The sequence below is a fragment of the Phyllobates terribilis genome, unplaced genomic scaffold (assembly GCF_046119375.1).
Source record: "Phyllobates terribilis strain yellow unplaced genomic scaffold, ASM4611937v1 Scaffold_3__8_contigs__length_932513732, whole genome shotgun sequence".
In the NCBI taxonomy this organism is placed as follows: Eukaryota; Metazoa; Chordata; class Amphibia; order Anura; family Dendrobatidae; genus Phyllobates; species Phyllobates terribilis.
This window is the reverse complement of record NW_027362763.1, coordinates 774951659-774966420: the sequence shown is the minus strand read 5'-3', so window position 1 is coordinate 774966420 and position 14762 is coordinate 774951659. Positions and strand designations below refer to the sequence as shown.

At 44.5% G+C, this 14762-nt stretch overlaps 1 protein-coding gene across 1 annotated transcript in view; it reads left to right on the top strand.

Annotated features, from left to right (window-relative positions):
• The window catches only part of LOC141257581 (DNA helicase MCM8), a 31828-nt gene extending 24903 nt beyond the window's left edge, over positions 1-6925 (top strand). Inside the window, exons 12-16 of the mRNA XM_073672256.1 lie at positions 468-687; positions 788-997; positions 2067-2143; positions 3702-3891; positions 5381-6925. Of these exons, the coding sequence (XP_073528357.1) occupies positions 468-687; positions 788-997; positions 2067-2143; positions 3702-3891; positions 5381-5473 (790 nt within the window). The 3' untranslated portion in view covers positions 5474-6925. The remainder of the gene's footprint in view (positions 1-467; positions 688-787; positions 998-2066; positions 2144-3701; positions 3892-5380) is intronic.
• The last annotated feature ends 7837 nt before the right edge of the window (positions 6926-14762 follow it).

The window sequence follows — 14762 nt, the reverse complement described above, 5'->3', positions numbered from 1 at the left end:
GAGATCTCCTACAACCAACTGCAGGGCACTGTCTATCACATCTGACACACCCGTGACATTTAATTGGCAAAAATACAGGTGCTTTTTAAGATCAAGTTCATTCCACATCAGAAGGAAGTACAGAAACCTAGTTCTAAGATCATGATTACCTTCCTGAAAATAAAAAAAAACTATCATCAGGTGCCCTGCTCATCGTGGAAGAAGGCCGGTCATCTACAGCCTATTGCCGAGCATTGAGCAGGCTGAGGTTTCATGCTTCACTGTGACAATAAAAAGCAGATGATGCCTGTAATGTTCATTTACCTTCGGGAACATGTTTTTGGCATGTTCTCTCCCAGGCAGCTCCCCTTGCACGTCTCTCAATCATAACCTGTGGTAGAGAGAGGCCAAACTATATAATATTATTGCAGAAAATGTGTAATGTTAAGATGGCGATATTTACTAAGATGATGCTATTTGTTCCGCAGAATGGGAAGCGCTTTACTGTCACGGTTTGATTTGGTGTTCATCCTGCTTGATACCCCTAATGAAGACCACGATCATTTACTGTCAGAACATGTCATGGCCATGAGGTCCGGGTCCAAGCACGTTATAAGCGGTGCGAGTGTAACGCGGGCAGACACACAGGACTCCAACATCTCTGTCCTAGAGGTGACTTCTGACAGGCCATTGAAAGAGAGATTAAAGGTATTGTTAAATGTAAAATAATACAATACAAACCATATACACAACATCTAATTAATAAATGTAATGTAAGAAAATAACAAGCTGCTTTGTTTTTCTCTAGGTTTGGCCCGGGGAACATATTGATGCAATTCCACATCAGCTGTTAAGAAAGTACATTGGTTACGCCCGACAGTATGTCCAGCCAAAATTGTCACTGGATGCAGCTCAGGTTCTCCAGAACTTCTACCTGGAGCTCAGGAAACAGAATCAGGGCATAGACAGCACTCCTATAACAACCAGACAACTGGAGTCCTTAATACGATTAACAGAGGTGCAGATACAACACCACATTACAATTACACAATTATTACAATTACACAATGATACAATATTTGTTTACTATTATTAAAACAAAATATTGGCACAGCGGTCTACATCTCTAGTGATAGATACCTGGCTCTCCCAGTACAGCAAAAGCAAACTTATTTTTGCAGTCATCTGAGACAATCACTTTCAGAATGACACCATTAGGGCAGTCGGCTGATCCGGGTCTCTCTCCTTCCACCAGCAGCAAACATCTGATTTTGCCAGGGAAGCCAAAGTCAGTCTATAGTATTACATGGTGGCCAAATAGATGAATAGCTGTCCATGTGATAAAAGAATTGTGTCCAGTTCTGGGCACCACCTTTTTAAAAAAGACATCGAAAAACTGGAGCAAGGTCAGAGAAGAGCTATCAGGATCGTGAGCGGACTGCAAACTATGTCCTACGTGGAACGGTTAAATGATCTGGCAATTTTTAGCTTGCAAAAAAGAAGACTGAGAGGAGACTTAATAGCTGTCTACAAATATCTGAAGGGCTCTCACAGTGTAGAGGGATCATCCTTATTCTCATTTGCACAAAGAAAGACTAAGACTAGAAGCAATGGACTGAAACTGAAAGGGAGAAGATACAGAATAGATATTAGAAAAAACTTTTTGACAGTGAGGATGATCAATGAGTGGAACAGACTGCCCCGAAAGGTGGTGAGATCTCCTTCAATAGAAGTCTTCAAACAGAGGATGGACAGACATCTGTCTGAGATGGCTTCGTGAATCCTGCATAGAGCAGGGGGTTGGACACGATGACCCTGGAGGTCCCCTCCAACTCTAACATGCTATGATTCTGTGTGCCCAAACACAGATTACTTATACAGAGGAGCTCTCTGTTCAGGCTTATAGAGATGGGTCCTAAGCTGACAAACCTCTCTATGATGTCCATACCTTCTAATATTGCATATGGGCAGAGGTTGTCTTCATAAATGTGACTATAGTAGTCCACACTTCTATTCCTGTTACATTTAATTAAATTACTATAGGATAATTTATTTGCAAAAAGTTAAACGTCTTGTATTTTACACAGGCCCGGGCCAGATTAGAACTGAGGGAAGACGCCACCAAAGAAGACGCTGAAGATGTGGTGCAAATAATGAAATACAGGTAACCAGTTTTCCACATTCTCAATTTTACTTGATTAATTTATACATTGCATCTGATTAGTTAATGACAACTCCTTTTTCTTATAGAACAGCAAACATAATTTTTGAAATAGAATGTCATTCTCATAAGAAACACACCTTTTTCTAAACTGTTAATGAGAGCGGTTATAAAAGTAGGAAGAGTTGGGACATTGGAAATACAAGAATGATCATGAGTCTGATGAACAGATTATACAAGTAAAAAAAACATTGGGCCCGATTCATCAAAGCTTTCACACCAGAATTCTGGCGTAAAAGCTTTGAAAAGTCACAAAATTTAGATGCAAATTGGAATTGCGCCAAATTTTTGTTACTATTGGCGTTTTTCATGCCTGTTTTTCCAACTGTGACAAAATGGAAGGAGATTGGATGGGACGAGGCACGGCAGGGGCGTAATGTCACAGCTCTAATTCATGATGAGCTGTGGTGTTCCCTACTTCAGAAATCACACTCCAGTACCTGACTGGAGTAAGATTTTTGGCGTTGTGCACGCCACTCTTCAGAAGCTACAGATTAATGAAGAAGTATGAACGACGCCGGTCTTGATGAATCGGGCCCATTGAGTTCAGCTTTTCTTCTTCTCTTGGAAGGTACTGGTTTCCTTGCAGAGGTCTAGTTGCTCTAATTTAGCAATATGTTCCCTTCACTCTTTTTGACTCCTGCATTGCATTGTACAGGGAACTGCAGAATGGCCCCATTGAAGTCGATAGGACCAGCTGCAGTTACTAGAGCAGCCGGGTGGCCGAGAGCGCTGCTTTACCAGGAGAACTTCGATGAAGACTCAGAATTACAAAAGTGCAGCATCTTTTTCTCTCTCAGGACCAGGGAGGGTCCCAAGTGAAGGCATGTCCTAGCAAAATGCACTTTATAAGATGGAAAAACCCCATTAAAGTCCTTGATCTGTTCATACAACTTTCATGGCACAATTATATTTAGAATCCATCTTTTACATGCAGTTTTCCACACGTGTAACAGGACTATACATGTACTGCTGTATCTACGTACGCCGAGTTGTAATGTGGGCACTTTCCATGCAGATTAGGCATCCGCTCGTGTGTATGAGCCGGATGTTTCGTCACCGACATTGACTGTTTATCACTACGATGTTACCGTATTCACTAGAACAAAGAGATAAGAGCCCTAGAAAGTCATCTTACCACTCACTTTTCCTTTCTGCTTCACATTTTCTGGTTGTCTTTGTTCATCCTTGTAGTATCCAGCCTAGGGAATATGTTACGTGATTGGATGGGTCATGAAGAATATTTATTGCTAATGTATTATTTGCATCATGTGTTCTGTTCCTCATTCCCTGGAAGGATATGTGCACAGGGACACATGAGAAGACCATACGGGTGGTGGGGAGCGCTGGTTGTTTCAGAGGGGCAAGATGGGCAGGTGTTGCCGCTTCCTTGCTGATGTTAGTCATTACTATTATTGGTGGTCATTTCTAGCTATGATTGCAGAGAGTAATCCCATCGTTACTTTCTTTCTTCCTAAATCAATGTTTTTATCCCCTATAGTCTACTGGGAACGTATTCGGATGAGTTTGGGAAATTAGATTTCAACAGATCTCAGCACGGCTCTGGAATGAGTAATCGATCACAAGCAAAGAAGTTTGTTTCCGCGCTTAATAGGATCGCAGAAAGAACCTACAATAATCTATTCGATTATCAACAGCTTCGACAGATTGCAAGGGAGCTGCAGATACAGGTAGTGCGACACATTAGACTCCCCTCCATGGTCTCCGAAATTAAAAATAAATATATGTCCTCGTTCTCTGAAAAGGGAAGGGGATGTCGGACTATATAACTACAGGCTGGAGTCTTTGGAGTCTGGGAAAGAGAGTGACAATAATTTACTGGATCCTGTGACCATAAAGCAGTTACTTATGGTAGATCAGATGGCAGGAGTACAGTACAGACATGTTCACACACAAGTTTTTTTACTTGAGAAAAATTGGGTGTGTGTTTGCAGCAGAATTTATGGAGGAAATCCGAGGACAACCCGTTTGAACTGTGGCAGGGCTGCACATGGATTAGCTGCATTCAGTGGGGCTAATCCCCACAGAATTATTATGGCTGAAGCCACCGTGAAGTCACTTATTTAAGCAGTTTTCAAAAAGCTCTGCAGCTGCGCGAAGAGCAACACAGATCTCCAATTTAAAACAATAGGAGGTAGTTTGTGAAAGTTTTTTATGTGGATTTCAGTGATTGCTGAAAAACGGCATGTAAATCTCTGTGTGAACATACACTGATTTGGACTGTATGTATTGGCCAGTTGTTTCCCTGACCGTCATCTCCCCAAATATTCATCACCTACCATACATTTCTAGCATTGCTTTATTTCCTGAAGGAACAAAAAAAAAAAGCATGTTGAAATCCAACATGACAAATCTTCAATCCTCAATGACACGTTAGACTGTCAGAGGGCCATACAAAGTGTATGGCCAGCATTGAGGCTGTAAGTTATAGGAATGTCTTTAGAGCGCATATAAACTGCACTCAAAATCTCCACAGAATAAGCGAAAGATACAGTAGGTTGGGGGGGGGGTGGAGCAGCTCCGATGGTAGTGAGGTGGCTGCTCCTCCGGTGGTAGTGAGGTGGCAGCTCTGCTGGTAGTGAGGTGGCAGCTCCTCCGGTGGTAGTGAGGTGGCAGCTCTGCTGGTAGTGAGGTGGCAGCTCTGCTGGTAGTGAGGTGGCAGCTCTGCTGGTAGTGAGGTGGCAGCTCTGCTGGTAGTGAGGTGGCAGCTCTGCTGGTAGTGAGGTGGCAGCTCTGCTGGTAGTGAGGTGGCAGCTCCGCTGGTAGTGAGGTGGCATCCTGTAGAGATGAGTTTTCAGATTGCGTCTAAAAGTTTCAAATGTGAAAGACAATCGTACGTGCTAAGGCACTGATCTCTAGAGGATGGGGAATTCTCAGGAAAAATCTTGGAGGCCTTGGAGAGAAGAAGGTCTTGTAAGAAAAGTAGATTACATGTGGTAAGGTATCGGGAGATTACGTAGATGTATGGATGAGACAGATTATGGCCAGTCGTATAGGTCAGTATTAGTAGTTTAAATATAGATTCGTTGGGAAATTGGAAGCCAGTGCAAATTTTTGATGTAGATTTTAACATTGAAATTTTACTAGAAATGCAGGAGGTAATGGTGACGTCACCAGCATTGCTGTATCAATTATTTTCTCTAATTTGTTTCCTCTCAGGTTCCAGACTTTGAAAGTTTTGTTGGCTCACTGAATGACCAGGGATATCTCCTAAAGAAAGGACCTAAAGCTTACCAGCTACAGACCATGTAGGGCCATTTCATGGTCCTACAGATGATTATGATCTACATGGAATCATCATTATCCTCATATCTGCGGGCAATCAGATAGTTTTTGCCTACAGAACCATCTACAGTGCCAGGTACGGGATGTGGCCAAATATACCTTTTGGCTGCAGATATTGATTGCAGAAGAAAACACCTTTTTTTGATAATGCTGCTGATCTGGCTAGGGCTTGAAGGGTGGTCCTAGTCATGGAAAGAGCTCCAACTTTCTTCCTTAACCTCCCAAATTCCTCCCTCTTGACAGGAACAGAAATCTTGCACAAGATTTTAGTGCCCATCACAATGGTGGAAACGTTAGGCCGGGATTAGCGAGGAAAACTGAAGCTTTTGCCAGGACTGGTTCCTTCCTTGGAGCACTTGTCACATTATTTGCATACACCTCAGAGTTGAATTTCTCCACAAGAACCGAGAACTCTACCGAGTTATGCTGTCAGGTCATCACTATCAAAACATGTCAAAAATGTGATTTAGACAAGTCCATTGACTTCAATTAGACAAATGAAGTCCAAAACATGCAGCTTTGGATTCCACTTTTTAAGTCTGACACAATAGCATGGTAGACTACACTATTGTACATTGCTAAAAAGACAGACCGTGAAAGAAAGGAGGCTGAATGGGGTCCAGAGTTGAATGTTTTAGACTTAGTTTGCTTAATTAATGGTTCATCAGGGGCATGTGTGAATTCCGTTGTTTAGGGATGCACAAGCCCACAATGAATGGGCGGCATAATGCAATGTCTGCGGTCACAAAGTTATGTTTGAACATGTCTTAAAGTCCCCTACCCAGCAGTGCATATGCTTAGTAGGAATAAACCATCTTACAGTGTAAATGTAAAGCTAAATGTATTTATTTTTGTAATGTAAGCTGATACATGTTATTCATACATGAATGGGAAATTTAAGAGCAGTTGTGTTAACCTCTTAAATAGGTAAAATTGCAAAGTGGATGTAAATACAAGCAACTTTGCAATTTACCTCTTATTAAAATTCCTCCCCGTTCTCAAGATCAGAGGGATGTTTAATTCTCTAGTTTACTGCTCATTGCTTAGGTTTCCTGATAGACTGCAGCGGTGACCTGTTTTCTAGGAAGGAATGGAAGCTGTTTACTATACAGCTTGTAAGCGCAGCCCTGAAGCTGGTCAGATCGCTTAAGCGCCTCAGTGCTCCTCCGATGCTGCGGAGGCTTCAGACCAACGACATGACCATACAGCCAGTCTGAACAGTGAATCTTCAGGAGCGAACTGCCCCCAGAAAGAAGGTAGCTGGGATGCATAGAGCGGTGTGTTCCTGAGGAAAGAAATTTAGAAAACCCCTTTAAAGGGAACCGGTCACCAGGTTTTTCCCATATAAAGTAGGGTCAGCACCTGTAAGCCCTATGTGACAGCATTCTAGAATGCTATATGTCCCCAATGCGCTCTTCATAAAACAAAAAGTAGCTTTTATTACACTCACTTACGGGCGGTCTGGTCCAATGGGCGTCTCTGTTCTTGATCCGGCGCGTTCTACGTCACCCACAGTGTCCTCAGCATCGCACCACTGCACAGGCACACTTATCTGTCCTTCCGAGGGCAGAGCAAAGTACTGTAGTGCGCATGCGCCAGCGCTCTTTGGCCTTTCCCTGCACATGCGCATTATAGTACTTTGCTCTGCCCTCGGCAAGACAGAGAAGTGTGACTGCACAGGGGCGCGATGCTGAGGACACTATGGATGAAGTAGAACGCGTCCTCCACATGAAGCAAGAAGAGAAGAGGCGCCAGATCAAGAACAGCAACGCCCATCGGACCGGACCGCCCAGTACGCGAGTGTAATAAAAGTTATTTTTTGTTTTATGGAAAGCGCATTGGGGACATATAGAAAGCATTCTAGAATGCTGTCACATAGGGCTTACAGGTGCTATTTGGGAAGAACCTGATGTCAGGTTCCCATTAAGGTTTATTCACATATGGTAGTCATGTAGCTGTTCTTGATATGATTCCAGAAAATCGCAACATAACTGCGAAGTGTGTATAAACCTTTAGGCGCCAATACCAGATTTCCAGAAGCACTGATTACCTAATATATGTATATTGTACAGATAAGATGCTGTCATCAATGAAATGGTGTTTTGTGTATATTCTACTCCTGTATACGGCATTTGAACTGTAAAATCTTTCATTAAAGAGTAAGGTGATACAATAATTGTTGTTACCATGATTATTTTCTGAATCATTCTCAATGGTTTGTAATGGCCTCACATCTCCGACCTTCACATGTGCAAGAGTTAACTTTGTCATCTGCCCTATACTCATCCAGGAACACAATACTTCTATACACACAGATCAGGACCACCACATACACCAGTAGATGGTGCCTCTCTCTTTCACAATCACCTGTTTAGGTACTAATAATAATAAAAAAATATATATATTATTATAAAAAATCATTATTATTATTTATATAGCGCCAACATATTCCGCAGCACTTTACAATTAAGTGGGAACTTGTACAGGCAATAAAGAAATCACATAATTCCACAGTTACAGGAGGAGCGAGGATCCTGCTCACAAGCTACAATCTATAAGGAAATAGGGGGAACATAATAGTTAGAAAGTGCTTGTTATGTACGGTCCAGCCATCATTATAATAAATAGGGTACTTCAAACCAGGGATTGAAGCTTGAAGAGGACAATTTGCATATTCCAGGTGCCTTCTGGGAAAAGCGAAGAGTCTCCTTCAGCTAGAAGATCGTTGGGTACAGCCGGGACCAGCTGCTTGGAAAGCATCGCCAAACCAGGGATTGAAGCTTGAAGAGGACAATTTGCATATTCCAGGTGCCTTCTGGGAAAAGCGAAGAGTCTCCTTCAGCTAGAAGATCGTTGGGTACAGCCGGGACCAGCTGCTTGGAAAGCATCGCCAAACCAGGGATTGAAGCTTGAAGAGGACAATTTGCATATTCCAGGTGCCTTCTGGGAAAAGCGAAGAGTCTCCTTCAGCTAGAAGATCGTTGGGTACAGCCGGGACCAGCTGCTTGGAAAGCATCGCCAAACCAGGGATTGAAGCTTGAAGAGGACAATTTGCATATTCCAGGTGCCTTCTGGGAAAAGCGAAGAGTCTCCTTCAGCTAGAAGATCGTTGGGTACAGCCGGGACCAGCTGCTTGGAAAGCATCGCCAAACCAGGGATTGAAGCTTGAAGAGGACAATTTGCATATTCCAGGTGCCTTCTGGGAAAAGCGAAGAGTCTCCTTCAGCTAGAAGATCGTTGGGTACAGCCGGGACCAGCTGCTTGGAAAGCATCGCCAAACCAGGGATTGAAGCTTGAAGAGGACAATTTGCATATTCCAGGTGCCTTCTGGGAAAAGTGAAGAGTCTCCTTCAGCTAGAAGATCGTTGGGTACAGCTGGGACCAGCTGCTTGGAAAGCATCGCCAAACCAGGGATTGAAGCTTGAAGAGGACAATTTGCATATTCCAGATGCCTTCTGGGAAAAGCGAAGAGTCTCCTTCAGCTAGAAGATCGTTGGGTACAGCCGGGACCAGCTGCTTGGAAAGCATCGCCAAACCAGGGATTGAAGCTTGAAGAGGACAATTTGCATATTCCAGGTGCCTTCTGGGAAAAGCGAAGAGTCTCCTTCAGCTAGAAGATCGTTGGGTACAGCCGGGACCAGCTGCTTGGAAAGCATCGCCAAACCGCGCGCCGAATTTGTTTAATTTGTTTATCCTAGGGTATCACAAGAAAGAAGACAGACATCAAGTCAGCAGGGACAAGGAGCAGCATGGCAGATGTGACAACCTACATGGTGAGCTGCAACATGTGCTACATGTTCACAGATCGACCAGAAGCTGAAACCAACTTCACCTGCCAGAAGTGTAGACTACTGGCTCTTTTAGAAGAAAAGGTGCGGGGACTGGAAGAAAGAATTGCGACATTAAAACTCATCAAGGAAAATGAAGACTTCCTGGACAGAACAGAAGCGTCACTACTGGTCACGGAAAGTCAAGGAAGCATCAGAGAACCTCCAGTGGCAGACAAGTGGAGGCAAGTGACCAAAAGAAGCAAGAAGACCATGGAGACACCACCAACCACACAACTGAGAAACAGATTCCAAGGACTTGTGGAGGACGAAGATGGCACACCTAAGGATGAGGAACTACCAGCAAGCAAAAAAGAAAAGAGCACCCAGAAACACCCAGAAGCGACAAGAAAAAGGACAGCCAAGAAGGGAAGAAGAGTGGTGGTGGTGGGAGACTCACTACTGAGAGGAACAGAAGCAGCTATCTGCAGACCGGACATAACCGCAAGAGAAGTATGCTGCCTCCCAGGGGCGAAGATCAAGGATGTTACCGATAGAATACCGAAGCTAATCAGTTCCAAGGATGTCCACCCATTTCTTCTGATACATGTTGGCACCAATGATACGGCAAAGAAGGACCTACCGACAATCTGCAAGGACTTTGAAGCATTGGGGAAGAAAGTAAAAGAACTGGATGCGCAGGTAGGTTTTTCTTCTATCCTTCCAGTAGACGGGCATGGCGTCAGGAGATGGAACAGGATCCTTGATGTGAACAACTGGCTGAGACGATGGTGCAGACAACAAGGATTTGGATTCCTGGACCACGGTGTGAATTACCTCTATGACGGACTCCTTGCCAGAGACGGACTACACCTCAACAAACCCGGGAAACACACATTCGCCAGGAGACTCGCAACACTCATCAGGAGGGCGTTAAACTAGAAGAAGAGGGGATGGGAAGAAAAACGCCGGACACGAACATGCAACCAGAGAACATACTGATGAAAGATATGAAGTGCGACAAAGAAGGTCCAAGACAAGATGCTTGGAAGGGAGGTAAGAAAATTTCTAATACAATCCACAGGGAGAAGATTGGAACAAAACAAAATCGTGTAAACTGCGTGCTAGCAAATGCCAGGAGCCTGACAAACAAGATGGATGAACTGGAAGCAGAAATATCTACAGGTAACTATGACATAGTGGGAATAACCGAGACATGGTTAGATGAAAGCTATGACTGGGCAGTTAACTTACAGGGTTACAGTCTGTTTAGAAGGGATCGAAGAAGTCGGAAAGGGGGTGGAGTCTGTCTATATGTAAAGACGTGTCTAAAGCCTACAATACGGGAGAATGTATGGGAGGGAAATGAGGAGGTCGAGTCCTTATGGGTGGAGATACATGGGGCAAAAAACAATAATAAAATTATCATAGGAGTCTGTTATAAACCACCAAATATAGCAGAAGCCACGGAAAGTCTATTAATGAGACAAATAGACGAAGTAGCAAAAAATAACGAGGTGATTATTATGGGGGACTTCAACTACCCCGATATAGACTGGGAAACCGAAAGCTGTAGATCTCAGAAAGGAAACAGGTTTCTGTCAATTATCAAAGACAATTATTTGTCACAACTTGTGCAGGAACCAACTAGAGGGACGGCCCTTTTAGACTTAATATTAACTAACAGGCCAGACAGAATAACTGAGGTGCAGGTCGGGGGGCACCTGGGAAATAGTGACCACAACATTATACAATTCCACATGTGCTTCAGTAGGGAGCCCAGCAAGGGAGTCACAAAAACACTGAACTTTAGGAGGGCAAAGTTTGATCAGCTAAGAGATGCCCTTCACCTTATAGACTGGGATAGTATCTTCAGTAGTAGGAACACGGATAGAAAATGGGAAATTTTCAAAACAGTCCTACATAGTCACTGTAGAAGGTACATACCTTATGGGAATAAAAGGGCGAGGAATAGGAGGAAGCCAATGTGGCTAAATAAGGAAGTCAAGAGGGCAATGAAAAACAAAAAAAGGGCTTTCGGTAAACTTAAACAAGAAGGCAGCGAGGAAGCGCTAATATCTTATAGGGAAAAAAACAAAATCTGTAAGAAACAAATAAGAATAGCAAAAGAGGAGACAGAGAGACTAATTGCCAAGGAAAGTAAAACGAATCCCAAACTGTTCTTTAACTATATAAACAGTAAAAGGATTAAAACTGATGGCGTTGGCCCATTGAAAAATAACCTGGGTAAAATCATAGAGGGCGATGAGGGTAAAGCAAACCTACTCAATAGCTTCTTCTCCACTGTTTTCACAAAAGAAAACAATTTATCGGAGGAAATGCAGAGTGATAAAGTAAACCCTCCGCTAAATATCACCCACCTAACCCAGGAGGAAGTTCAGAAACGCCTAAATAATATCAAAATAGACAAGTCACCAGGCCCAGATGACATACACCCCCGGGTACTAAAAGAATTAAGTAATGTGATAGACAGGCCACTGTATCTTATATTCAAGCACTCTTTATGGACAGGGACTGTCCCACTAGACTGGCGCCAAGCAAATGTGGTACCAATATTCAAAAAGGGGTCTAAAAGTGACCCTGGGAACTATAGACCTGTAAGCTTAATGTCTGTTGTGGGTAAATTGTTTGAAGGATTTCTTAGAGATGCTATTGTAGAATATCTTAATGATAATAACTGTCTAACTCAATATCAACATGGATTCATGAGGGATCGCTCCTGCCAAACAAACCTGATCGCCTTCTACGAGGAGGTGAGCTCACAGCTGGACCGGGGAGAGTCAGTGGATGTTGTATACCTTGACTTCTCCAAAGCGTTTGATACTGTGCCACACAAAAGGTTGGTATATAAAATGAGAATGCTTGGTCTGGGGGATAATGTGTGCAAGTGGGTAAATAGCTGGCTGAGTGATAGAAAGCAGAGGGTGGTTATCAATGGAGTAAGCTCAGGGTGTGTCAGGGTTACTAGCGGGGTGCCTCAAGGGTCTGTCTTGGGCCCTATATTATTTAATATATTTATTAATGATCTAGTGGAAGGGTTGCATAGTAAAATAGCAATATTTGCAGATGATACTAAACTTTGTAAAGTAGTTAATACAGATGAGGATAGGGCACAGCTACAGGAGGATTTAGATAAATTGGGGAGTTGGGCCAAAAAATGGCAAATGGGGTTCAATGCCGATAAATGTAAGGTCATGCACATGGGAAAGAAAAACAGCAGTCACCCATACATATTAAATGGGAAACCTGACATGGAGAAGGACCTGGGCGTCTTGGTTAATAGCAAATTAAATTGGAGTGCCCAGTGTCAGGCAGCAGCTGCGAAGGCAAATAGAGTCATGGCATGCATCAGAAGAGGAATAGGGGCATACGATGAGAACATTGTTCTTCCTCTGTATAAAGCGCTGGTAAGGCCGCACTTAGAATATTGTGCACAGTTCTGGGCTCCGGTGCTCAGGAAAGACATACTGGAGCTAGAGAGGGTACAAAGGAGGGCGACTAAGGTAATAAAGGGAATGGAGGGACTAGAATACCCAGAGAGGTTGTCAAAATTAGGCCTATTTACATTGGAAAAGAGAAGGCTTAGGGGAGACCTCATAAACATGTATAAATACATCAGGGGGCAGTACAGAGATCTCTCCCATGACCTGTTTATACCAAGGATGGTGACAAAGACGAGGGGGCACACTATGCGTCTGGAGGAAAGGAGGTTCCTGCACCAGCATAGAAGGGGATTCTTTACGGTCAGAGCCGTGAGACTCTGGAACTCTCTGGGAGAGGAAGTGGTGATGTCCAACTCACTTAATGAGTAGTGTTGAGCCACCCCCGTAGTGTTCGAGTTCGGTTCGTCGAACACCAGTGTGTTCGCCGAACTGTTCGTCGAACACCTTCGAACACCGTTAAAACCAATGGCAGGCAAACAAAAACACATAGAAACACATAGAAAACACCTTCAAAGGTGTCCAAAAGCTGACAAACTGCTCAGAAGACACAACTAACACATGGAAAAGTGACAAGTACATATAGTCATGCGAAAAGAAAAGAGGTGGAGGAGTAAAAGGAGGGGGAGACACAAATATAGGCATGTCATGCCCTTCTAAAATCCAAAAAGTGAGAAGCCGACACGTTCAGTCCGCTCCTGCCCGTGCCACCTCCGTGTCGCCGGGTTTGTGCCAGAGCCGCGGTGAACCCTGACGGCCAGCCCCCCTCTCCCAATACTGGTGCCTGTCCGCTGGTGGGTCGAGCGAGCCCCCCTGTGGTGGAGGCAGCTCTAAGCTTTTTAATTTAAATTGTCTCTCTAATTTGAATGAATACACTTTAAATCCATTTACAAGGATCTATTGGAGGGCAAGTCTCATGCCAGCAGCCGCGTAATTCCAGCTCCAGTAGCGTCCACTAAAGCTGCTGCAGTTAAAAAGCTTTTATAAGGATCGAGCTCGGCTGTCCACCGCAAGGCATCCTACTGCCAGTCCCAGCCCCTATGCCTTGGGGTGCCTCCTGATGCTCTTCACTGAGTATCCCGTGGTCCCGAAGCATTTCCTTTGAAAAAATTAAGTGTCCAAACTACAGGTGGTGTAGCTTGCTTAACAGCCGGGATAATCCGCTGACTAGCAGACACTGCTACTAGGCACAAAGTATTTCCTGGGCTAGATGCAGTTAAAAATTTGTAATTAGATACTCTCGTTGGATGCTGAGAAAGCATTCCATAGAGTCTCCTGGCACGCCATATATGATTCTCTTAAAAAGCTTGGGGTAGGGGTCTAGGGGACCCTTTTATAGCCAAAATCACGGCCCTGTATCACAATACGTCACCTAGGCTGAAGATAAATGGAACTGTAGCACCCTGAGGGCTCGGTTGCTACAGAGGTATTGCACCTCACCCAGAGGTGTGATATCTCACTCTCAGGTAAGGATGGAGTGTGGATCAGGACCCGACACCTGCATGCATTACACCACATTGCCGTGGGGCAGGGCGACCAATATGCCTCTGAGATGGGCACGACAGTCCCTGTCCCTGGCTGGAGTGGGGGGAGAGAACACTGAGGAAGGGGAACCCTGTAGTGCAGGAGCAGGGAGGAAGCAGATCCTGGGTGCATTGAGAAGGGAGTATAAAAGGTGGGCACCATCTTAGTTCAGTGCAGAGAAGTCTGAGCAGAAGTGGCAGGGAGCAGGGGCTCTGCATGAGCTCTGCTCCGGAGGCGGGCCTAGTAACAGAGGCCCAGGCCTGGAAGAGGGAGAAGGAAGGAAGAGGAGCGGAGAAGGCTCCAGGAACGAGGAATGAAGGGATCCCAGGGGTGCGGACGGGCGAGTCGCCACCGCACGCCCGAATCCACCTGCGTGGAGGGGTCAGGCCAAAGGGGGAGACCGGTCCCCGAAACTAGTGGAGGCAGGAAACGACCCTCAGCTAGAAACCGGAGGCTGTGACATTTTATGTGGCGCAGCCCCTCGCTACACCCGCTAGGAAGGCA